The sequence below is a fragment of the Thunnus albacares genome, chromosome 1 (genome assembly GCF_914725855.1).
Source record: "Thunnus albacares chromosome 1, fThuAlb1.1, whole genome shotgun sequence".
Classification (NCBI taxonomy): domain Eukaryota; kingdom Metazoa; phylum Chordata; class Actinopteri; order Scombriformes; family Scombridae; genus Thunnus; species Thunnus albacares.
Window position 1 is genome coordinate 2,577,951 of NC_058106.1, and position 25,222 is coordinate 2,603,172.

Sequence of the window (25,222 nt, forward strand, 5' to 3'; positions counted from 1 at the left end):
TTTCCGGTTATGGCTTTCAATAGAAAATAGTTATTCACAAACGTAAGCATTTATCAAAATGTCATGTGCTAAAATTACAATTTCAGTATATTTTCACAGCTTTTAGTGGTTTATCTAATTAATGTACTGTTGTTCTGTACAAAAAGTAAAGTTTTATGTAAGCGACATGTTTCACGTACTTTATTTTGAAGACAGAGCCACTGACCTTTTCTTGTAATCTGGTTGGCTTCACCCACCTGCGACCCACCGTACTCTGCCTCTGATTGGCTAGTACTCGTTGCTTTCGTTCCTTAATTTGTATGGGGCCAGAAACCAAACGGCTCTGGTTAGGGCAAGAATATCAGGGTCAGCCAATCAGAGGCAGAGGGAGGAAAACATACCGTGGCTGGACTCTTCCCTTGCTGGGAGCAAATCATGCTGGGAGTTGTAGTAGCATCTTCATTCCAGATGTGCGTTCAGCGTTCAGGCCAGGTTTGATCAATGTAAGATAATCAACTATTTTATTGTGATTGCATGGGAAGCAATCAAATTATGTAAGATCTACATATTTTATTTATTTACATTAATTGTTACACACTGCTACAATAAACATATAATTGACCAACATTAATTTCAAAATCATACAAGACCACACGTAGGAGAAAAAAAAACATTTATATTAATATATTCTCAGCTTTCAATCCATTATATTTACCCCACTAATAGAATATATTTTGAGAAATATATTAACAGAATAAATAATTTTAGCAAAGATGTTATACATTGGAGCAGACCAGGTCATTTGACTCAGAGACATTTGAATCAAAGTTGGTTTTGGACTTCTTTTTGGCCAGCTTTCCTTGCCTGGTGTCAGACTTGAGATAGCGCTCCTTGTTGTGGATGACCTGAATGTACTGGTCAGTACTGCTGTTCTGCTGGTCACTGCTGGAGGCCAGGGAAGCTGAATCTGACTCAGTCAGAGAGGGCTCAAGCTTCGGTCTCGTCTTGGGCTTCACATAAGATTCCATGTGCCTGGTCCTGGCCGGGGACTGACAGTGCCTTCCTGGAGAATGAATGTGACGCCTGGTTCGCACCAGAAGAGGGTCTCCTCCTCTTACATTGGCCTGGGACCGGGAGTGTGATTTTAAATCTCGCCAGTCCGTTTCTCCCTCACCATCCTCCTCTTCATCCTCCTCTTGGGCTCTGTATCGTCCTCGAGCTGCGTGGCTGTCTTTAGCCATGGACATGTGGCTCTCTACACGTTCACCGATGTAGAAGTGTGCTGGCTGGTGAAGGTCAGAGAGAGAACGGGGCCGATGAGCCTTCCCCAGCGACATCCTTCTCCTACCTTTTCCCTCTTCCTCCTCCTCTTCCTCTTCGCTCAGATGCTGCTCTGACGGGTAGGATCTGTGAGGATGCGGTGGATGGTGAGTGGTGCGGGGTGTGTAGCGTTTGATATTGCGTGGGTACAACTCCAGGATCTCTGCGGGCTCCTCCATGAGGTAATGGCGTGGGATCCGTGTGGCTGAGCGCAGTAACTTCTTCCTGGGCTCGTGCTCGTTGACAATCACATAGCGGGTGGTGTGACCACGCCGTCCTCCATAACTCTGTGCAGTGATGATCCCGGCAGCTTCAACGGGATGAATGGAGCGTGTGGTCTTCCTGTACAGGGGGTCAGAGTGGATGTTGTCAGAATAGCGGGCTGATGGATTGTATGCCATGTGGTGGTAAGACTTGGACCTGCAGGTACCACTAGGGCCACCAAGAAATGGTGGGGGCCTGTTATGAGAAAGAACAACACATGAGAATCAGATTGTATGATTACAAATATGTATTATTATTGTTGGTATGTTATCATTGCGTAATGCTGTTAAAAAGCATGGACGGATTGCATCATTTTGACAAAATAAAAACAGACAATGTTCACTGTGATGGATAATTAAACAGGTTTCAAAGACTGTTAAAGTAGTGAAATTAATGGAAACAAATGGCTGCATGGAAGCTGGAAAATACACATTCAAAAATCTAAAACTTTGGTATGATTTGTGAATTAGTCAGCAGTGATATAATGCATGATTTGTACACAATGTGCTCAAACATGCAAAAAGTACTGGCATAGTATTTAAAGCCAATATTCAAATATTCAAATAAAATTTGACCTTTTTCATGCCAAAAAACATTTCCATAACTTACAAGTACTTCCCACCGAATATTATTCTTGTCAGGGTGGAAAAGCATCTGAAACAGCATTTAGGAAGCTCTCTACTGAAACTTGGATTAAAATATAATGTAAGTAAAAAGAAGTGTAAATGTAAGAACAAATTAGGGCTGAGCAATTAGTTGTTTTTATATCAAATTTCCCAACATTTTTAAGGAGTGCAATTTTCATATTGTAAGAGCCACAATTTAAGTAATAGCTTGCATTAATATTATGTACAATTTTAACAAGCTGTAAGAGGGAAAGTTGTAGTTTCACAGGCTCCAATCAACTGTCGCTGGCAAATTTAGTCAGCTGTAGCTCATTAATATTAATTCTGTCAGTTGTCCAAACTACAAAAAGAAACTGTGCTGCTGTCTACACTCAGCCAAGGATTGTTTTCCCAACAAAGATACACTACTCTATTATTTTTGATGCTTGAAAAGAGAGAGTGGAAGGTGTCTTTATGTTCTAGAAAAAAGACCAACAGAGTGGTGAATCTTTCTCTTAATGTTAATTAAGAGCTGCTAAATAAACAGTTTTACAGCCACTGAATTAACGAACCTGCTTGAGGGTTTAAGCACCACAATATTTTCATGCCACCTTTAATTACAACAATTAACCTAAAATTAAATATGAATTATATCTGATGATGATGTAGCCTGATGTGTATGAAAGGAAATGTCTAACTGTCTGTCATAATCAAAGTAATAACATGATGTCAGCTCATTTGGCTAGGCGTGAAGATGTGTCCTCCAGACAGCTGCTCCAAAGATCACACCGTAATATATCAAACACACGTCAACTCAGTCAGTAAATGTGACGGCATGCAGAAGAGAGAGAAAGCTGTGAGCAGCATGCGCTCTAACTCTATTGACTGGTAAGCTCTTTTACACATAGTGACATTAATAGTTGTTACACTGGAGCAGCTCTGAATTTTTTTCTAACCCCACTCCGGATTTAAGATAATAAAGATAAGTATGATTTACATCAGATTATATTGAAGCCTGTGTGAGATCATAAAATGTCATAAACCATTTACATGATGTCTGAACTGTATAACCAGGCAAGTTGGAGGAAGTGAAATAGGGTGCGGTTACCTTAAAAGTCAAAACGAATGTGAAATTTTCACCTAACACACTCAGTCAGTGTCTCTTTGTCCAATTGACAGTCAGGTGCAAATTCAAATCAGCAAAAGTTGGCAACTGACCCACAGCCACACATATGTTCAGACCCACATTAGCTCTGTGTCAAGAACAGGGCCAGCCCGTGGCATAGGCCACATAGGCAGTCGCCTCGGGCACCAAATGAGGGAGGGGGCGTCAAATGAGTGGGTTTTTTGTGAGTGCTGCTGTTGATGGAGATAGACTGCACATGAGGGGCTTTCCTGTGTGTTCATCTGTGCTAAATATATATATATATATATACTAAATATGAATTTAATATGATGGCGTTGTCTGAGATTAGGTGTCTGACTGGTCGTTATAATTAAACCAATCAGGCAACATTATTCGGAGTCCTATAAGCAGACATGCTAACCAGGTGGGAGACTTTTTTCCTCTGGGTAGCTGAGCCAAACAGAGCATGTTGATCACCGTCACAAGTTCATCACTGTCAGTAAATGATTAGAGTAACAGCTGAAGAGGTGCAGGAGAGAGAGGGAAACAGCTGTGTATGGCACACGCTTTCTTGCTACACCTCCAGTAAGCTCGGCTTTTACAACTGATTTTTTTTTTTTTACGAGCAGAGTGATACATGTAAACAAAGCTCTGTGTTTTGGTTACAGTTCAGCTAACTGTGAAAGAACGGGTGATGAAGCGTGTGATTCCAGATCAGTTCGAGGACTGAATGACGCGCGTGCGGAACTGGCAAAATGGACGTTAACCACTTGTTTGATGGTGATTGGGGAAATGAAACCCTGATACAGAGACAGAATTGATCCTCTGCATGTAAACACACCTCTGTGGTTTGACCCTTTCCCCTGATAATAATCGTACAGTCCCTAATGAAACTTAAATTGCAAGTGCAATATTAATCAAAACAATTACTATCAGATATTTGCCTCAAATGGTTCAGCATTTGCACAAACACTAATACAACTAACATGTATACTTGTGTGAAATCTTACTAAAATGTCTTATTAGACATTCCCACGGGCAACATTTTTCACTATTAATCAGCTAAACCACAAATTCATGCACTAGATTCATCCTGATGAGCTAAAACGATATATCAGTGTGTGAGACCTGTTAGGTATGTGCTCCAGCCTGTGTTTGGGCAGTATGGACACTGTGGGACTTCTGGAGGATCCAGCCACACTTCCTCTGTTCAGGTCCAACCTAGATGCTGACTGGGTGATTGTGCGGATGCTGTTGCCACGACGAACAGGAGACTGAAAGTTTGTGACGCTGCCGTTCCGCCGTGGAGATGGAGTATGGATGGAGGCCTCCTGGCTTGTGATGTCGCTCTCCTGCTGATCCGGCTTTTTATCCGCTGCAGCCTCCGGAGCCTGGAGTCTTGCTGAGGATGGGTTAGATGTCACAGGGTCAGAGGTCACAACACTACACAAACTCATACAACGCACAGCAAGAGAGAGATACTGTACCTGCAGCCATCTGGAAGACTTTCTTCTTGTCCTCAGTGCGCTCCTAAAGGAATTGAGGGAGAATTTCATCTTTAGACACACACACACCACTACATATCACCTGTAAAGTTCAGCTCATTCCAGAAGTTATGAAGTATTGGTTAAAAAAAACCCTCTACCCTCTACCTCTACTGCAGTTAGTGCCATGTTTCTCAGAGTGCTTTTAGATATTCAACAGTTAATGATGTATTTAGTTGGGTGTGTGTGGGTGGAGAGAGCAATGCGTGGAATCTAATCTACTGCAGCTGCTGAGACGTTGATGTTTCTTTCTCTCCTACAGTGGATTTCTAATTGTATGACTGTTGAATGAACTTAATTAATTTGAATGAACTGTTGAACTTAGTGCAACATCATGAATGCCATTGAGGAGGAGAGATTGTCTAACATTGTGCGTTGTTATCCTCAGATTCACTGAATCCCAACAACAAAGACGGAGGAGATGCAGCCAGCTACGACAAAGTTACTGAGAAGTCGTTGACAGTTGTTTATTTCTGCATCTGCCTCCTCTATCCTCACTCACACTGCCCTATCAGCCGGTCCTATCAGACTGCTGAATATTCTTATTTTTATATTTATTTTTCAAAACTGCGATGTTGTGTGTAGTACTTTTCAATTGTCATTATTGATAATTGAAACATGTTTGTAGAAGGCATGTGATAGCTGCCTCACTCTACATAAAATAAGTCTTACTGGTGGCTGGTTAATGGTCCTGACAGACTCTTGTTCCAGGAGCTAAATTCTTTTTCTATTCAATTTTGCTACAGTCTCATCCAACACTTTTTTTTATTTTGTTTTTTGCTGCTTCTTTTTCTTTGTTTTTAATCCCTAACTTCATTCTTTTTCCTCTCTCGCTCTCCTTTATTCATTTCTTTTTTATTTCTCCTTTTTTTTACATACACACTTAAAACTTTAATACCAATCTCCTCTTTTATACATACAAATGCACCACACTTAGAAATGAACTCCAACTTATATCTATGCCCTGCCATCTGTCTGTCTAAAGTCTTGATATTGTAATATGTACATGTCACTGTATGCATATACATACTGTATGTAGTGTTACTGTCTGTTAAATCACCTGTTGTGTTTTGTTTCACCAGTAATTGTTTTTTTTTTTTTAAAAAGGCATATGATGCTTTAAATTGACTTTCACATGCCAAACATCCTCGTCTGGCTCGTATATTCATGTATTTGCTACAAATTCATAATAAGCCCCTGACTAGCACCAGCAAGAAAAAATCTTTGGCGCTGGCTACACATTAAGAGCCAACATGTAAAGCTACACAATGCAAATGTGCTAGTATGTAATAGTCCATTCATCAGAAACTCACAGTCTGGAGCTGCATCCTCAGCTGGTTGTTGGTGAATTTGAGGGATCTGGCAATGGACTGGAGATAGTATATCAGCATGCTGAAACACACAGGGACAATTCAAAAGTCATGATGATATATTGAAATGTAGACGTGTGTGTGTGTGTGTGTGTGTGTGTGTGTGTGTGTGTGTGCACTTACAACAGCAGCAGCAGTGCTGGCAGCACTACAACAGGGCTGGTGATGTAACTCATCACTTTACTGAACCACATGGGGAAGTCACTGGCCACTGTCTCAGAGATGATGTCATAAATCTTCTCTTGACCACTGCAACATACATTTTCATACTTTCATTTATCTTCACATTTAGAAACAATATAGAAATTAAACTCACAAATTTGCCTGCCTGAACCTGAACCTCTGCTCTAACATGATACACAAGCACACCCGTGGGTGAAGTAACTGCCAGTGACTGCACAAAAAGAGGAGCATACTTTAGCATCCCTGTCGTCTGCAGCCTTCTTACTACCAACTCATCAAGATTACCCAGACCGTTCCAAGTGTTCCTTTAAACTTTTAAACTAAATGGATTCCTCTTTACCTGAATGGTCCACAGTGCTGTGATGGTCTGTATCTCACTATGGCAAAGATGGTGGGCAGCATACACAGAAAAAGCATGAAAAGAAGCATAGCCAGGTAGAAATTGTTTGATCTGAAAAAAGAGAACATAGAAGCATGAAAATGTGTGTATATTGAACAGGGTCCATAAGAGCAAGTGTGAATAAACAACACTGGTGAATAGTGTTTTATAGACACTGTACCTCAGAGAATAGGCTACTGCATTCTGTTAATTGAGAGGGAACCCATTAGGACTACTATTGTTCTTTTTAGTAACTTCCTGTTGACAGACAGATGGGACATTTGTCTTGGGCAGAGCTAGAATTATATGTCCCTAACCTCAGCACCACTCAGTCATTTGTCACTCGTCGATGTTTTAAAAGGGACATATTATGCTTTTCGTGGTTTTGTGTTATTTATATTCTGTTCTGATGTCAGATGTTAAACATTGTAAAAGTTCCCAAATTTATGGTGAACTTGTGTAGAAATGCTTCCTTCAAGTCAAAAGCCAGGGCTTCAACCTGCTCTGAACACTTCCTTTGCAATGTTTTTTCCTACCTCGCTGATGAGCTGATGTTGGCTGGTCGTGAATGCCTATAATTGGCCGTCCGTTCCATAGCCTTGGTTGCTAAGGTTGTTGCTAAGGTTTTTCCATGTATTGTCCACTCTCATATTTCAGATCTGATTCAGCTCAAACACGTACAGATGTATTTAAGAAGTTGACATTTTGAGTAAAGAACGAGAAAAAGTAGTGAAATCCTACCACTTTAGTTTGTTTCATGGTTTGTTGATGTAGCCTCCCAACATGCCAGAAGTTGGCCGTGACGCAGCTTCCAGAAGCTGACCAATCAGAACAGAGCGGGCTCATTGGGAGGGGGGGGGGTCTTAAAGAGACAGGAGCTAAAACAGCCTGTTTCAGACAGAGGCTGAACTGAGGGGCTGCATAAAGGGCCAGTATAGGATAAATAAGGATTTTTTTTAACTGTAAATCATGCAAAGATATTCTGGTAGAGCCCCAGAATATAAATATAGAACTGTAAATGTGCAGTCTCATTTGGATCTCTGCTCAGTCTCCTGCTCTCTGTGATCACATACACTGTGTTTTAATGCAGCCAAATCCACCATATAGTTGTTCTCATTTACATTCATTTTGTTCCTGTTGTCAGACATTGGAAATGTCAAATATGATCGTGGTTCATAAATACCACTTGTTGACTAACAGTTACAGTGTTAGCAAACTACTGAGCTGCAGATACAATTATTTTATAACTACATCATCTGACACAATGAACAAAAATACAGGTTAATGACAGCAGCTGTGCTTATTCAAGTCATATTCAAGTACAGCCACAAAGCACCTGTTACCATCCAATCAAGCTACAAATGCAATCAATATCTTTGTAAAACATAAAGGAAAAGAAAGAAATCAGAAAAAACAACTCTGAACTATATTAGAAATTAGAACAGATGCTCCACTTCTGAAACGTTTCCGGTGGACACTGAAACAGCGACAGAGCCATGGTGCAGCCGGAATATGATGCAGCTGGATCCTGTGCACATAAGGAGTAAAGCTGACTTGTATCTCATTTGTTTAATCCAGGACACAGCAAGGCTAGCTGTGTCATCCGTCTCCAGCTACACCACTCCTGTGTGACTGTTATTTTATGGACAATCCAAAGATAGTATTCAGCTTTGATCAGCACATTGTCAAACAATTCTCCTCCTATTTTTGCTGCTGCATTTCTTGTTTGACACCAGGAACACCAGACTATTGCGATGATGCTGAAACAAAATCCATATTATCACCAACAGAAATATTGTCAGTGTTACACACCTTCAAGTGTCTCAGTACTCATTATATTAGATTATATGAGTGGTTATGAGTAGGGGGCGTATAAAAGGTTCTCCTTCCTTCAGCAGAAATGCATTTAATGGCTCACATGAAGTGTTCTCTCAGTTGTATAGTTGATTGTGTGTGTGCATGTGTGTGTGTGTGTGGGTGCTTGTATTTTCCACCACATCTGGGAGTGACTGATAAGGACTCAAAGAGGCAATGACAGCATCGTTACATAAATCAGTGTGGGCTGAGGGCCTTAGGCCTGTGTGCATGTGTGTTGGTGTGTGTGTGTGTGTGTGTGTGTGTCTGTCATAGGCTTCGGGGACAAATTTCAGACTAAAGACCAGTTGATTGGCGACGGCTTGTCCAACTGGACACAAAATCCATGTCCCAAACTGGGACAAAGCTGACTTTTGGGTCAGTGGTTAGGATTAGGGTAAGTCTCCACGAAATGAATGTAAGTGTATGTAATGTCCCCATAAGTGACCTAAGACAATGTGTGTGTGTGTGTGTGTGTGTGTGTGGTGTGGAAAATGAAAAGACATGAGAAATATAGACTGAAAACCAAAGTTGATAATGTGTAATAAGAGCAGTGTGCTGATGCAGTTTCAGTCTTATCAAAGAGAGGATCACATGAACACACAGTGCTGAGTTTACACAGGAAGGAATGTGTGACATACGAGAACATACACACAGTCATGTGTCCTTTCAATCTGGAAGTGTGTGTAAAATGAGAGACTTTTATGTGTGTTTGTATAATTACACTTTGATCTTTTTCTTTTAAGCTATTAGAATTATATTAATATTATTATGTACATATTAGTCATCATTTTGTGGACAGAAGTCATACTGTTATTACTTAAGTGTGATTTGTGAGGGTGTTTTTGAAATGTTTTAATTCATGAAAATAAATCAGAACCACAGTGAGCCTATATAGACTATGACGCATATTGCAGCTGTTACAGTAAGATTTATAAAATAATTATAACTTCAATGAATCAATTATGAAACTTGAACTTGACCACTGCATTTACAGGAATATTTTAATCCTTTTTTTAAATTATTTAAATCCCCCAACACTCCTCTCAGTACTGTGGATACTCGGCCAGACGTGCCAATAAGTCACTGTTTAATCCAGCTCTATGCTGCGCAGCAAACTTCAAAATTGAATAGAAAATAATCACAACATGCAATAGTATAACATGCTGTCATCATAAGAATAAAGAGACTACAGTATAAGCCTACTTGTCAGACTAAGAAAACAGTCTGCTTTATGACAGACTTCTGTCTTCTTTTTCTGCTCTCCTGTGGAGGATCCGCGGTGTGTCGCACCTATTTTACCCACATCTCTGCAAATGTGCGAGCAGGGAAGGAGGAAACCCCTGGTCCATTTACTGAATCATCACATAGCCTAGACGCCGTCTCATCTCTACTGTCACATGAGCACTGACAGTGAAAGTCCATTTATGGTTTTATTGTTGTTTGCATTAATTGTTGTCACTTTGCAGCCCTTTACCTGGATTTTTTTAAAAATAGGCTACTTTTATTTTAGATTTTTTAATTTGCTCTACGGTTGAAGTAGCATAAATCACTATGAGGTTGATATAGAAACACCAGAGATAAGCTAAATTAAATTAAAATAATTCAGCAGAGGCAGGGATATATAGACCATGTATGGAGCATGTGACTATAACTAACTTTTGTGCCTCCCTGAACTACAGTGAGGCTCCATTTATTTATTTTTTTGACTTCAACAAATTGTTGTTACTTTTTATGAATGCTAAGACTGTTATGCCATTAACAAATTTGACTAGTTAAAATTAAATTCTTTAAAGGACTGGATTTTAGCTTCCAAAAAATGTATCTGGCTGAAAAAGGCAACATTTCAACCCTGCCTGGCCTTAAGAGCTAAGAGTAAAAGAATATTCAGCAACAATAAGAATATGTGCAAATATACGAACAAAAACAGCATATAACCACAAACATACATGTGTGGGTATGTGTGTGTATGAGTGTCAGACCTGGAAGCTCTGAACACCTGCTGATGGGGAACATTACAGGTGAGGACAGCCCAGCTTCTCAAATACATCAGACCAATCAGCTTCAACACATTAAAGGCAGGAAGACAAGGAGAGAAAAAAGCTCCCATCCTGGATGAAAAAACAGAAATGTCAGCTACACACACACACACACACACACACACACACACACAGCTACTGGGGTCACACCTCATATAAAAGACATTACATCCGGTGTCTCATGGTTTCACTTCATTATGTTCATTGCTGTGAGGTGACATTTCTGAAATGAGCTGAGGAAATACATTGCAGCTGGACACAGAGGTGTAATGGAGAGAATATAGGGTCATGGAGACTGGTCAGCACCGGCCAGACTATTAACTCTGAATTAGATCTTCTATTACACACACAGTGGCAAGATAGAGGCAATGCAATGGAATTCTAAAGATGTCCTCAACATTTCATTTTCTGTCAGTTGTTTTAGACAATTATTCTGACTTACCAGATCATCCCTTGGTTATAAATCAGATGCAAGACATTCTCTGCTATTTTGAATTCTCCATATTCAGGCTGAGAAAAGACAGAAAAAACTTTATTGTTGTGTTCTTTAGGTTACTTACATTTAAATGTGAAATCTTGGTGTTGTTTTGTTCTTTTGGCTTTAAACTTTCACTGCTGTAAAAATTCACTGCTTCCTCCTCAGCATTTGTAGTCTGGGCAGAAAATCCATAGAAACAGACCATGATGGGACCCTAAAACTCTTCACTGAGACGTGAACTGATGAAATTGGGTTAGCTCCTTAACCTCTTAAACTCAGAGACCTAACACAACACATGCTTTGTAACCTAGTTGAATTCAAACTCACAAAACTTTGTTCTAGTTTGTGAGTTTGTCTAAAAACATCTGCCTCCACCCCAATACAGTTGAAGTGAACAGAATTTTGTTTGTGGTGCTCACAGCACCGAAGAATGACATTTTAAACAATGTGCTAATTTCTTAGTATACTCATCAGATCTCACTGTGGGCAATTCAGTGGAATTTTGACTGGCAGATACGAGTAGACATAGTCTGTGGATTACCCAGAGTAAACACAGCATCCTCTTTGGAAAGACAGACTGCTATTGAGTTTATTCCATGTTTTGAAAATCCATTCACCTCCATTATCTAGGGCTGGCAGCAGAAGTCACAGATAGAAATCTGACAACTTCAACAAATAAAAAACCAAAACTATCTGCATGGTTAGATACTAACAGATGTGTGTGATTTTTTTGTGATTTGGGTAAACTGACACTTTAAGCCAGCCCATATAAATAAGAGTGAAAATAACACTATCAGTTTAGCCTTGGAATATATGCATTCATGTAAAACTCAGAAGATTGACAGTGCTAGATTGTGAGGAAAAGAGAGTCTAGAGACAGTGTACAACTTACAAACTTGCTCTCTAAATCCCAGCAGCAGCAGTCACTCAGGTAGCGAACCACCAGACCTCTGATGAAGTCAATCAGTAGGATGCTGGCCACCGTGAAGATCATGTCAATGATGGACAGCTTCAGCATCTCCTGGACACAAACCATATATATGTACAGACGGGTGACAAATTAGAAGAAAAACCAGTACAGGTCTGAATGCTGGACAGTGAGGGGATCCGGTGTCTCTGTTGTGCTGTGGGGGGAATTTTGCTGGCATGGTTTGGGTCCACTCGTCCCTTTAGAGGGAAGGGTCACTGCAAATCAATACCAAGTTGTTTTGAGTGATCATCTTTATCCTATGGTGAAACATCTCTATCCTGATGGGAGAGGTCTCTTCCAAGATGACAATGCCCCAATTCATAGGGCACGAGTGGTCATTGAATGCTTTGATGAGTATGAAAATGATGTGAATCATACGCTATGGCCTTCACAGTAACCAAATCTCAACCCAATTGAACACCTATGGAATATTTTGGACTGAGGTGTTAGACAGCGCTCTCCACCACCATCATCAAAACACCAAATGAGGAAATATCTTTCTCTCTTGAAGAACGGTGTTCATCAGCCTTGGCATTGATTCTACAAGTCTCTGCAACTCGTCTGGGGGGATGAACACCATTAGATAGATAGATAGATAGATAGATAGATAGATAGATAGATAGATAGATAGATAGATAGATAGATAGATAGATAGATAGATGATGTACATATACAGTAAGCTGCTCAGTAAAAGCTGGGTATGACTTAAAATGCCATGTGAATGTCAATCAGTAGAACCTGTCCAACGTAGGTCTCCCAGCATTGGTCTTGTTGAGAGCGAGTGTTCTTCTCAAACAGAGCTGTCTGGTTGTTGACAGTCCCTAAACCGCTCCTACTGCTGTTTGTAACATCCAGCACTGTGGCAATGGTTGCTATGGTGCTGTTGCGATGCTCAGAGACAGTGATCTCAGACACAAGGGTGGACAGGCTGTCCACCTCAGGCTGGGAGATGGTGGCCAGGAAGGAGCTGGTGTCAGACCAGTTGCCTGGACTCACTGGGACCTGGAAAACACACAAACACAGTGTACATCACCTGGAGCTATCCTGCTCTTAAATGGGTAATTAATGTAATTAATGTCATGTAAAAGCTTACTAATCAACACATTATATCTCATTTGTTTCGTCCCTACAAGGAGAAATGTAGAAATGACTATGTCTTGATGAACAACAGCCAGACAACTTGTGCTATCGCTGGAGATGGACCTGTTGGACCAGCATGTAACTCCCCCTAAAATCATAAACTTTTCTGTTCATAGTAAACAAACAACATAATGTAAGAAAGCCAAGTTTTAGAGGTAGAAGTATTTTTTAACTTTGGTCAGCATTAAGCTAACTATTTCCGTCTGCTTCAAGTGTTTGTGCTAAGATAGGCTAACTGTGTCCTGACTCCTGCTCCCTACTTAACACACAGACACGAGATGATATTGATCCTTGTTTCATCTCACTCTCCAAAACAAAGCAAATATGCATATTTTAAAAAATGTTGAACTATTCCTTTAATAATTAATAATAAAATGTGATAAAATATCCCTTTAACACACAGAACACATAATAATAGTAATAAAGTAATAAAGATTGTCATAAAATTAAATATCACTGATAAGATTGTAGCCGGGGTTTGGGTGAAATAACTTGAGTAATTAATAGAATTAGTTATAAGATTATGTACCTGATGTTCATCACCAACTGACTTGAATGATATGGTTAAAGGGTCAGTTCACTAAGATTATCAAAAGACATTTTTCCACTTGCAACTGCTGATACTATACTATCCAGAAAGGTTTGGTACTCCACTGAAAAAAAGAATCTCTATCCAGTGAGGTCTGATGATTATCCAAAGGACCTGGGGCATTGTTTCTCAAGAGAGATGTTGCTGTCTGATGTTTTTCAGGTGCAATTTTTACATTTTTTGGGGAGCATTAACAGAATTCCACTCACCACAATTGTTTTGGGGTGGTGACAACTTTCAGAGGTGGATATCTCAAAACCTTGGCACAGTGTTTTGTAATTTGGGTGGAATTTCCCTTTATGGCGTTGCTACAATCTGTGAGTATTGAAATACGAATGTTTCTGTCCTACCAGACTCTCCTTATGATAGAGTCTTTACGTTACAACCACATCATCAGATCTAAGGAATGAAGGATTTGATCATAATTTATCATAACTGAACAGAGTGATGGCCAGAACTATGAAAAAAAGACCCAACAAAAAACAAATTTTCCTCTGGTGTCTATACTCACAGCAGAGCTCATACTGTTGACCTTATCAAGGAGAGCAATAATGAGGCTGTAGAGATTCCCCAGGTATAAAACAAGCACTCTGTGAACAAATAACCACATCACCACTGTTACTGTACAGTAAGACCTGTGATGTGTTATATAGAATGTAATTAATGCTGCATTAAGCAGAAATGGTTCATAATAAGGAGTACCTGGCCAGCTGGAATCGCAGTGATGTTCGTGGGTGATACATCTCCAGCTGAGCCACTAGCTCAAAGGCAGACGGAGCAATCATGGTGATGAGAGACACCACCACACTCACCTGGAGGGAGAGAGGATGTGAAGGTCACAGACATGGTGGGCTTATTCCAGAATTCATCCTGTGAGATAGGGGTGTGTGATATGACAATATTAGATCGTGAACCATTAAAACATCTCCATGATCTGCCTTTACAGAGAGATTGTTAGTATCGTGTTACAGTGCACATGAACTAACATGAAAAAGAATCATGATAAGATTGTGGCTCGTGATCCTGCCTGAAAAAAATCATGATATGATATTTTTGCTATATCACCCACCCCTGCTATGAGAAAATGATTTCAACTGAAAATCATTACACGATATACAGATACACATTTTCTTCTGTCTGTCCTTTACCAGTAAACAAATCTTTACTTTTTCTCAAATATAATCCTCAAGGCATCATTCATGTGTAACACCATGTGTGTTCATACAAGGTTTCTTCATCAGCACAACTAAATTTGGTGGACGAAAACTGACCATTAATCAGTTATCTAAGAAATAACTGATGACAGTGATAATTGATTCATCATTGATACCATATATTAAACATTTGGTAGGGCTGGGTATCATAATTCTGTATCTTCATGCAGAGGTGGTTGTAAGTCACATGTGCAAGTCACATGCAAGTCTCAGTTCTTAACCTTCAAGTCTCAGCAATTCCCAAGTTACTGTAGTGAGAATCAAGCAAGTCGAGTCCCTGCTTTAAGTCAGGCAAGACAAGTCAAGTCATTGCTCAGGTCAAGCAAGTCACAAGTCAAGTCATATGAAATTCTGATGATCACACCCAGTTTTCAATTTCAACATTAACAAAAACTGTTGCAGCCTGCTTACACCTTATAAATCTTACTGATATTTGACATTTTGTGGCAATCAATAACATGCCTCCTGAATGAACAACAATGGAGAGTGGGGCTCTGAAATTATAATATAGCCCTATAGCACTAAAGGGCTCTAAAATGAAAACGGAAGATTGTAACAGAGCAAGCACACAATTCAAATTAATGGTGCATTAAAGAGGCGCTTAAAACAGCAGAGAAAGGAGTTCAATGGCATCGTGTGACTCGAGTCCCCCACCTCTGCCTTTATGGTAGCAATCAATATGCTTAGGTAGTACAGAGTATCGGAAAATGAACTGCCATTTCCTTCCACATATGAATATCGGCTTCAAGTAAATATACTCCCTGAAACCTGGTTCTGAATGGGGACCAGTTGTAACAATCTTCTGTTGGTGCTTGAAGAACCTAGGGAGAATAAACTGCTGTAAAGTATGGTTATATTTTACTTAAGTCTTTGACAACAATGCTTGTTGCCATAGTTGCAGCAAATCCTGCCAGTACAGGAGATAGAGTGAGCTATTTATCATACACCCGTAGCAACAAACAGAACATAAATTTGTAGAAATGCTATGTCTTTAACTGCCTTGCTAGTGGCCATGCAAAGATCATTAGACTAAAGATGAATTCTAGCGATTAAGCTAAGAGGGAAAGCTAACTGTATGTGACTGTTTAGCCTAATTAGCCACATATTCTGCAGCTTCACAAATCAATATTTTTATATTAACAATGGAAAAAATGACTACATATAATGTGAAAGGGGTTGCTCTTATTGACAAACCCTCAGAGAATTATTCACAACTCTGTAATTCCCCTCAGTTCTATAGAGCTTTATAGTGTGTTTCAGCTAGGCTTGGGTGGTATCAAGGTATTACAGAGTACCAGGGTATTTAGAAATCCTGAAGGTATGACCCATTTCCATTTCAACGCTCCTCTTTCTATTAAACTGATACAGAGATGCTGTATCGAGGTGATGTATTGTAGCGCACAGCAAGCACCACCAGAGGTCAGGCTCTAATGGTGCAACAGGCAGCTAAGCTAACAAAGATGGCGACTGCGAGTGGTGAGGATAAAGAAAAATGTCTCTGCCGCTGTTTGGGTTTGCATTTTAGAGTTTAGTCCTGAATGCCACAGATAATTTTATCCTCAGATGACTTCTTCCAACTACAAAAGCAGCACATGATTTTATTCAACTGCCAGTCTGCCATCACCATTCGCACATCATCTCCGTTCATCCCACTGATGTGTGGCGTCACAGCAATAAGTGTCATTGCGTCCTGCAGCATGAATCTATGGAAGAAGGGCACTTATTTTCTATCTATTCATTATTCTATGGACTATAAGTATTCAAATCCAGCAAGACTTGTCTACGTAGGCTAATTGCATATTAGACACACAGCATTGTAGGCTAGACAATGTCATACATGCTACAATGACTTCTATCACCAGCAGCTCAGCTTTTACGTTTTTGTTTGTTTGTTTGTTTGGTTGGTTGGTTTTTTAAATTGAAATAGAGGATAAGCTTGTTGAGATGCACCATCTCGTTTTCGAGGAGGTCCTTAGGCACAGAAAATAAAAGTTACAACATTTAAACAACACAAAATACATTAGTAATAATAATGATGATAAATTAAACAATACAATAACACAAAACAATCAACATAATATCAACATGGACGTACACATAAGGGCTCTCGCACCATCTCAAACCCCACCTGCTATATCTGTTACACGAATCATTTATACAAAGAATGAAAGAGAAATAAAATAAATGAATAGATCAAATAACATTATGTCAAAATATAGAGTCTACGTATGAACAAAAATGAAGGTACATACAATCAAAGACAAGAACAAGTAGATTTAAGGCAAACAAGCAAAGAAGTCTTGAAGTCATGGAAAGAAGTAATTGATCTGAGTGAGTTAGGCAAATTATTCCAATCTGATGGTGCTTTAAACTTAAAAACATGTCTCAGAATGTCTTTAAAGATTCTAGGCACAATGAAAAAGAGGATGTTGAGTGTGTCTGAGTGAATATGATGATCTGAATGGAACCAAAAGATGTTTTGAGTATTAAGGATAGTTAAAGTAAATGCATTTCGAAACAAAGAGCTTTGAATTTTAGTGATGTCTGAGTCAGATGTGTATATAACAGTTTCATCTGCATATAACTGAATAGAACAATTAGAACAAATTTTAGGAAGATCATTAATAAAGATTGAAAAAAGTAAAGGTCCTAACATAGTTTCTTGTGGTACACCCTTTTCAACAACAGTTAGATTGAGTGTGATGAAAAGAAACACACTGACAATGGTTATAGAGGTAAGAATTAAACCAAAATAAAGCCTGTTGAGAGTAACCAATAGCATAAAGATTATCAAAAAGAAGATAATGGTCAACTAAATCAAAAGCCTTGGTTAGATCAATAAAAACTGCACCTGTGAATTGACCTTTGTCTAAGGATGAGAATACATCATTGGAAAATTTTACAAGGGTGGTAGTGGTAGAAAAATTAGAATAAAAAGCAGATAAAAATGGTGATTTTTACACAAATACCATCATATACTGTATACCCCAGTGAAATGTCAGGAAGGTATGGAGGTATGAAAAAATAGATACTGCCTAAGCCTACTTTCAGTACATTGTTTTGCTTTTATAGCCCTCAACTTTACTGTTTTGGTTCAGTCACAGCACCCTCATCAACCTGTTTTCCAGCTGCAGCAGCTGTTTTCAGTGGAAAAACCTCTAATAAACCCACTGTACACTACCTGCTCAGCACCAAACAGCAGATAGACAAAGTTAGCAAATGGCTGGTGAACATAGTGGAACATTTATCAGCTTAAGAAACTTTTTTCTTGGGAGTTGTTAGAAACCAAACCAGAGTGAATTTTGGACTTACATCAGGTGGACACAAACTTGACTCCATGAAATGAATGCTACTGCTTGATTACCTGTTTCCATCACAACTTTATAAGGTGATAATATGTAAATGTTGTATTTATAGCTTGTTGTGCTGACCCCAAGTGGTAAAAAAATCAATGAATGCAGGTTGAAAATTTGGCAAATCCTTGTGGGCCTCCCTGAGGCTGAGACCAATCAGCCTCCCTTCCTACTACCAGAGGTACCTGCCCAGCCATGGATCCCTTCACTTTTATATTAATTCAGTTTTTTGTTTGTTTGTTTTTATTGCACTGTGTGGAAAAAGGGAACTAATAAGCTGTATTAATAAGAGTAGTTATATCAATAAAATCCTAATGATATCCCTACTTTTGCGTCACATGGAGGTTTAAATTTGTGAGGATTGGTTGGTTTTCTCTGTTTCATATCAATGTCCATTGAATGTATTTTGAGGGCCTTTTTCAGACTAATTAAGCAATCTGAGGACATCACTTTGGGTTTGTTATTGTTTTAACATTAAATAGTCTAGTCATAGCTGTATTTCTATTATGACCTTATAAACTACAATGTTACTGATTAATAGTTGGACACTAAATTAGATGTCAGAAGTGGATAATTCTGTCATCATGGTTACAATACATGACTTATACACAGTATTTGGATCCAGAGCTGAACACCTGGCCCTGGAATCATGAAGCTGAAACAGCAGCCTGTTTGTAGTTAAATTAAATGATCAGCTGTCTCTGAGAGATAGAAGCTTCTTCCACTGGATCAGTGTCAGGCCTCCACTTTCATTGATTCCTTGGAAATGTATTGTATGTTTGATAATCTAATCTAACTAATGATGATGATTTCTGCTCTGCTCAGCTACCTCATTCTTCTCCCACAGTGTCAGTTCCTGCTTCTCCTGCTCCAGTTTCTGAGAACGATCCACCACAAAGTAGATGATATAGATGCTACCGGCCAGAGACAGCAGCACCAGGATGTTGGCTAAGATACGGAGACTGATCAGAACGGCCCTGAAGAAATACACAGAAATACATGGATCAGTTAGACAACGTTAATGTCACCTTTAAAATCTTCAAGTGCTAACTCCAAAGTGCTTGGGAGTAGTTTCAGTACAGAGGAAGCTACAGCTAATACCATATTCTGTGCTTGCTGTTGGTTGGGAAAAGCCACAGAAACAGCAAGACTGTAATCCTGACATGCAGGACACATCAAAGTAGTTACAACAACATATCATTTTCCCTTTAGGGCTCACTAATGTTTCATCCTGATCATACAATATTTTCATGTATACTACATTTGGATTGTGGTTAAAATCTATTCATCTGAAGGTCTTGCCATAGAGGACAATCAATGTCATATTGATTAGTTCATCATCAAAGATAAGAAACACTGACTGATGTCTAGGACATACTGGCTCCTGTTCTGGTCATACACACCTGTGTGTGTCAGAGTGAAGGATGACATCTAACCACAATAGCTGAGATATGGAGCGGGAAAATTAGTGCTGCTGTGTCAGAGCACTCATAGATCTCAATTTAATATACTCTGTCACTCCAGTGATGTCCTTTTAGTGATTTACAGTCAATCTCTATGATTCATGTCAGGATGAATGCACATCACTAATAAACTACATAGATTTAACATGCTAAGTGCTGTAAATCAACTGGATTTGAAAATGATTCAAAGAGGAAACAAATAAGGAGGTTGATGAAGTCACTGGTTGGTTGTTTCAGCTGACTTAACAGGAGGAACACTAGACAAAAACATGCAGAGAAAACAAGACACACAAACAAAAAAGACACCTACAGACTCGTATCCTTCTTCTTTTCCTGCTCCTCGACAATGGCTTCCTGCACAGAAAAATATTTGGTATCATATGTTTGAGGGTTTCCTTTTCATTTCTATTTTAGTGTACTGTGCATGAAAAGTGTCAAGAGATACACTGATACAAGAGGAAAAGAGATAGCCCTTGTTTGAGGATGAATAAAACAGCATCAAAATGTAACTACTGTCCCATGAGTTTGTGTCTCTCTGACCCTGATGTTGTTGACGATGGCAGCTCCTTTGCTCTCTGCAGCCTCTGGGTTTCCTATCAGGTAATCCCAGGCACAGAAGACCCTCCAGCAGAATGTGAAGTTCTCATCAGAGGCACTGGCCAGGCTCAGACGCGAGTTCTTGGCCATTCTGCAGGAGAATTATTATTCAGATTATATTATGAAACCAAACAATATGGTGATGTTATTTAGGTAATCAGTCAGTCCACAGGTCAACAAATTCAGGCAAGATTCCACGTGGGTTTTCTGTATATTTATGACTGATAGAGGATGAATTATTTTGTTGACCCCTTAACCTTTCCTCTGGTACCATCATCAGGCTAACATATCCATTCACAGCCTACACATAAAATTATCTATTCTATTGAGTAGATTGATGTGAAATTTACAAAGCATGGTCTCATGGAAATACCACATTGACATTAAATGACCTTTGCTATGGTAACTGCCTCAGGACAAACCCACGACTCAAAAGGCTTGAAGAATAATGATTTTATTTTTTTAAATATGCTGTTTGGTGTGTCCACTACATTTGTATTGTGGAATGTAATGAGACACTAGAGGGGCTTCAGATTGTTTAAGTGTGTCACACCTATAGACTGTATATAAAGATGGACATAGCAAGGCATGACATCACCCACTGGTTTGCATTGGAGCCAGTTTCAAGCCCAGAGCTCAGTGTGACCGTCTGCTCTGACTATGATAGAATGCCACATTATCACTTTACGCAAGGAAACAAGTTCTCCGTCTACGTTGACAATATTCCAACAGATTGAGGCAAAACTGGGGGGCACCACCATGAAATCAAACACAACATAAAATATTAGTTTCTTCCTTTTGGTTTCAGATTTTTTCTTAAAGGAGAACACAGGACAGCAGCTATGTTGCTGTAGCAGACAAAAAAATGCATTTTAATTTCACTTGCACCTTACAGTAAGACAAACATGTACCATTGACTCCTGTCTCATAACTGTCTCCAAACCATGTCTCTTTTATGAAGCAGTTTATAGTCTCACTGATCAGGTTTTTATAGTGGATGGTGCAACACAGCTAATAGGCTTTGATATCTTCCTCTTTTTTTTGGGCTCTGCAGCTCTCTGTTAACTCATAGATCAGCACTGTCAAGACAGTTTACTTTTTGGTCAACAAGAAGAATTTACATGAAAACATTCATCAAAGTTGAACTTGTGAAAGTGAAAAACTTGAATCAATGAAACTGAAGGAATTCCAATGAAATTCACTGATTTCAGCTGTTTTAAATACTGGTGTTACACTTTTAATCATCTGTTAATCTTTGATGATCAGCTATTGTCAGCAACAAACCACTTTCAATGAGCAACAAGTCGTGGATTTTTACTGACTGAATTGACCTAAACAGCAAATTATTACAGCACATGATCAAGTCATTTGATACAGACTTGATCAGCCTCAGGTATCACATCACATGATAACATCATCAAATATTATTACATCAGTTTAAATTGTGAGGAATCTGATGATTACTTTCTTAACAGAATGATGAAACTGTAAGCAAAGACAGCCATTCCAACCAGGAAGTAGGCGAGGGGCAACCGGTACCCTGCGCTGCCAATTTTCCGCACTCTTCCATAGTAACCATAGAATAACACAGAGTACTGCAGGTAGCCCTGTGGGAACACACACACACACACAACACAGCACAGCACAGATTACATGACAAAGAAGCCTACTACATCTAGAGTATAAGGATTATGTAGTCAAAACTAGCTAAAACACAAATGAAAAAGTAAATAGAAAATCATTAGAGATCTCCATTAGGTAAAAATGGACCTCATTAATGAATTCTGTTTTAGTCGATCTGATCTTTCCTTTAGTGCCACTGTCATATGAAATATGAAGCTCTACTGGGGATAGTTACATTCTGTAAGGATTAATAGCTAACATATAATATTTGGCATATTTGATTAGATTCTAACAGCATTTTGACTCTTATCATACATGAAAACTCTAAGATCCAGAAGAAGAAAGCTATTTAGCGTTAGTAGCTTCTTTAGAGAGAGGTGACTGACACACACCTGTTCAACACACAGCAAAACTTTGGATTCATTATTACCTGGATTCATTAAAACTTTAAGAAATTAAAAAAAGAAGAAGAAGAAAAAAAATGCATATTTACCAAAAATGCAATATTGACAGTGAATGACATGGTAGAGATTTAACAATAATAGAGGTCTTTACCACTCCAGTATATAATTGTAACTCTAAACTGCTAATGTAACTTCTGTGAGGGAGGAGTGGGGGGTAAATTGGTCCTGGAGTAGAGGTCAGGGAGGCGGTAAAGTAATGTTTGAATAATGGTCCATTGTATCTGTAAGTAATGCTCTATTGACAGAACAGTAAAAGGAAAGAGAGGCTTGCCCCAAGAGACCAGATGGTGTCCAGGTCCTGGGCTGAAGCCAGGTGTTCCTTGGGGATAGTTTTACTCCTTGTTGTTCCAAACGGAGCTCCAGCCAGCAGCTAGTACATACAAACACACACCAATTCACTGCATTAGGATAATAATACATCAGTGGTATTTTATATGATGGGCATGCAGAGAGAGAAACAAAGAGAGGGTAATAGATAGTTTAATTTAAGTGTTTTATCATGTGAAACAGATATTATTCTAGCATCCAGCAGTGATGGGAAAACAAGACAGATTTTTTTCCAAACAATACTTCTTAAGCTAAAATTTTCCATCTCGTTTGGACACACAAAGACAAATAGATGTAAAAATGATGTGTGGTTTTATGGTGAGTCATGTTCTATTCTAACTATTTCTTGACAAACAACAGCCATGTAGAGCATCCCAAAGTTTTGTCAGCACAGTGAAGTTGGAAGGTTTCACTGAGCATGTACAGAAACCAAAACCAAAAGCTGTGCTCATAGACTGTATCTGGTAACCTGCACTACAGCCGGAGACACTGCACAGAAGTGCTGGTGGACGGATAGTCTGTTGTTTGTCAAAAACAGCTCCAGCACATAACTGCTGTTTTTACATTTCTGTTTTAAATGACAACACAGTGTGTCAGATACAGAGCTTTAGACGTGCTGGTAGGTGTATTTATGAACTTTGGACAGAGCCAGGCTAGCTGTTTCCCACTTCTTCCAGTCTTTATGCTAAGCTAGGCTAACCACATTGCCATGAATTAATCAACTAATCACAACAATTCCAGGCAATAATTTAGTGCAAATGTTAAACATGCTGGGGTGAGCAGACCATGTTAAAATGTGTTCAACATAATGAATGAATTTACATAAAACAAAGTTTGACTGTTCATGCCTAATATAATCAGCCTGAAAGGAGCTTAGTGATATAAGTATTGCCTCTAACTTGTATGCCCTGAGTGTTACAACAAAATGAAGGAGAGTAGTGTATCTATAGTGTTACCATAGAAGGGAGGCAAACTTAAGAAATAAAAAGTGAGTAATAACTGAAGTGGACTGACCCTCCATTCCACTCTTTGTTGCATAATTCACAGCACATATACAGACATCAAATCTGACACAACATCCATGATGTTTGATGTTGGATGAAATTACTCAGTAAGTGGAGGTGAGATAAAGGTGGGGTGTGAGAGAGGAGTCATAGGAGGGTTAGTACCAACAAATAAAGCAATGAGATTGGGGCCTTAGGAATAGATAGGATAACTCATGTGTGGGGAAATTGCTTGTGTCTGTATGTCAGAGACAGTTATAAATCTAACAGCATTTTCTTCTTTTGTCCTTTGTGCTCATCTATAGTTTCTGCTTTTCCTGAAGCTGCTGTAGAATCACCAGACTTTACAAACTCTATACTAAAACATCCTCTGAAGGGCATTTTTTTTACATTAAAATTTAAATGAAATATATAATACACCATTAATAATGATGCAAGGGTTTTATGTACTATCATTAAAGAGGACCTATTATGCTAATTTCCAGCTCTAAATTTTTATTTTTGGACTCCCTTAGAGTAGTTTTGCATGATCCACAGTTCAAAAAACTCCTTATTTATCTTATACCAGCCCTTTATGCAGCAATCTAGTCTCTGTTTCAGGGTTTTATTTTTCCCATCACAGTCACATTACTAATAGGACCAATACTATGTTAGTTTTTAGGAACATGTAATATGTGTATTTGTATAAATATTAGTGGTAAAACATTATTTCTAGCAATGGTCTTTGCACACACATACTTTACAGGTGGAAATTAACATGTGTTTAGATATTTAACACTGTGCGGAATATTTATCTGGAGTAGGAATCATCTCCTGCACAACTAGCCATGTGATACTATAGCGCTGGCATCCAGTTAACATTATAAAGCATCATCTGATATGATTAATATTTATTTTTATTATTTGGGTATCTGTCCACTGCTGCCTGAGCCTGGTTCATGCATTCAGTGGCTTTAATAACCATTTATGTAGCAGATCAAAAATAGCAAGTGGAATAATTACTATTTTGCATGTACGTTTGTATACTATTCATTTGGCCATTACTTCTGTGGGCATTAGTGGTTAAAGTGAAAACTATTATTTAATACATATATTAAATAAGGACATACTATTTTAAATTCTTTATGTTTTGCCTCTTTTAGTTATTATTTGTGAATTGTATTGTACCAACTCAGTGATGTGGTGGAGGGTGTTGATGTCAAGGATCCAAAGAAAAAGAGAAGAAGAAAAAAAGGACTTTGCTGTTTTTAAAAAGGGATATTTTTTGCACAGACCCTAAGTGAATGGAATCATGATGTATTAATCAGATCAAAAAGAAAAAAAAACCCGACAGCACC

General features: G+C 38.8%; 1 protein-coding gene across 1 annotated transcript in view; it reads right to left on the reverse strand.

The window, feature by feature from the left end:
* Positions 1–428: 428 nt before the first annotated feature.
* The window catches only part of LOC122980479 (transmembrane channel-like protein 3), a 45,961-nt gene continuing 21,167 nt past the window's right edge, over positions 429–25,222 (reverse strand). Inside the window, exons 7-23 of the mRNA XM_044348569.1 lie at positions 22,826–22,924; positions 21,932–22,074; positions 20,411–20,558; positions 20,181–20,224; positions 19,237–19,384; positions 14,543–14,652; positions 14,352–14,430; positions 12,850–13,113; positions 12,034–12,162; positions 11,106–11,173; positions 10,607–10,735; positions 6,732–6,842; positions 6,332–6,457; positions 6,152–6,230; positions 4,782–4,824; positions 4,423–4,696; positions 429–1,758 (exon numbers count right to left, since the gene is read on the reverse strand). Of these exons, the coding sequence (XP_044204504.1) occupies positions 756–1,758; positions 4,423–4,696; positions 4,782–4,824; positions 6,152–6,230; positions 6,332–6,457; positions 6,732–6,842; positions 10,607–10,735; positions 11,106–11,173; positions 12,034–12,162; positions 12,850–13,113; positions 14,352–14,430; positions 14,543–14,652; positions 19,237–19,384; positions 20,181–20,224; positions 20,411–20,558; positions 21,932–22,074; positions 22,826–22,924 (2,997 nt within the window). The 3' untranslated portion in view covers positions 429–755. The remainder of the gene's footprint in view (positions 1,759–4,422; positions 4,697–4,781; positions 4,825–6,151; positions 6,231–6,331; positions 6,458–6,731; positions 6,843–10,606; positions 10,736–11,105; positions 11,174–12,033; positions 12,163–12,849; positions 13,114–14,351; positions 14,431–14,542; positions 14,653–19,236; positions 19,385–20,180; positions 20,225–20,410; positions 20,559–21,931; positions 22,075–22,825; positions 22,925–25,222) is intronic.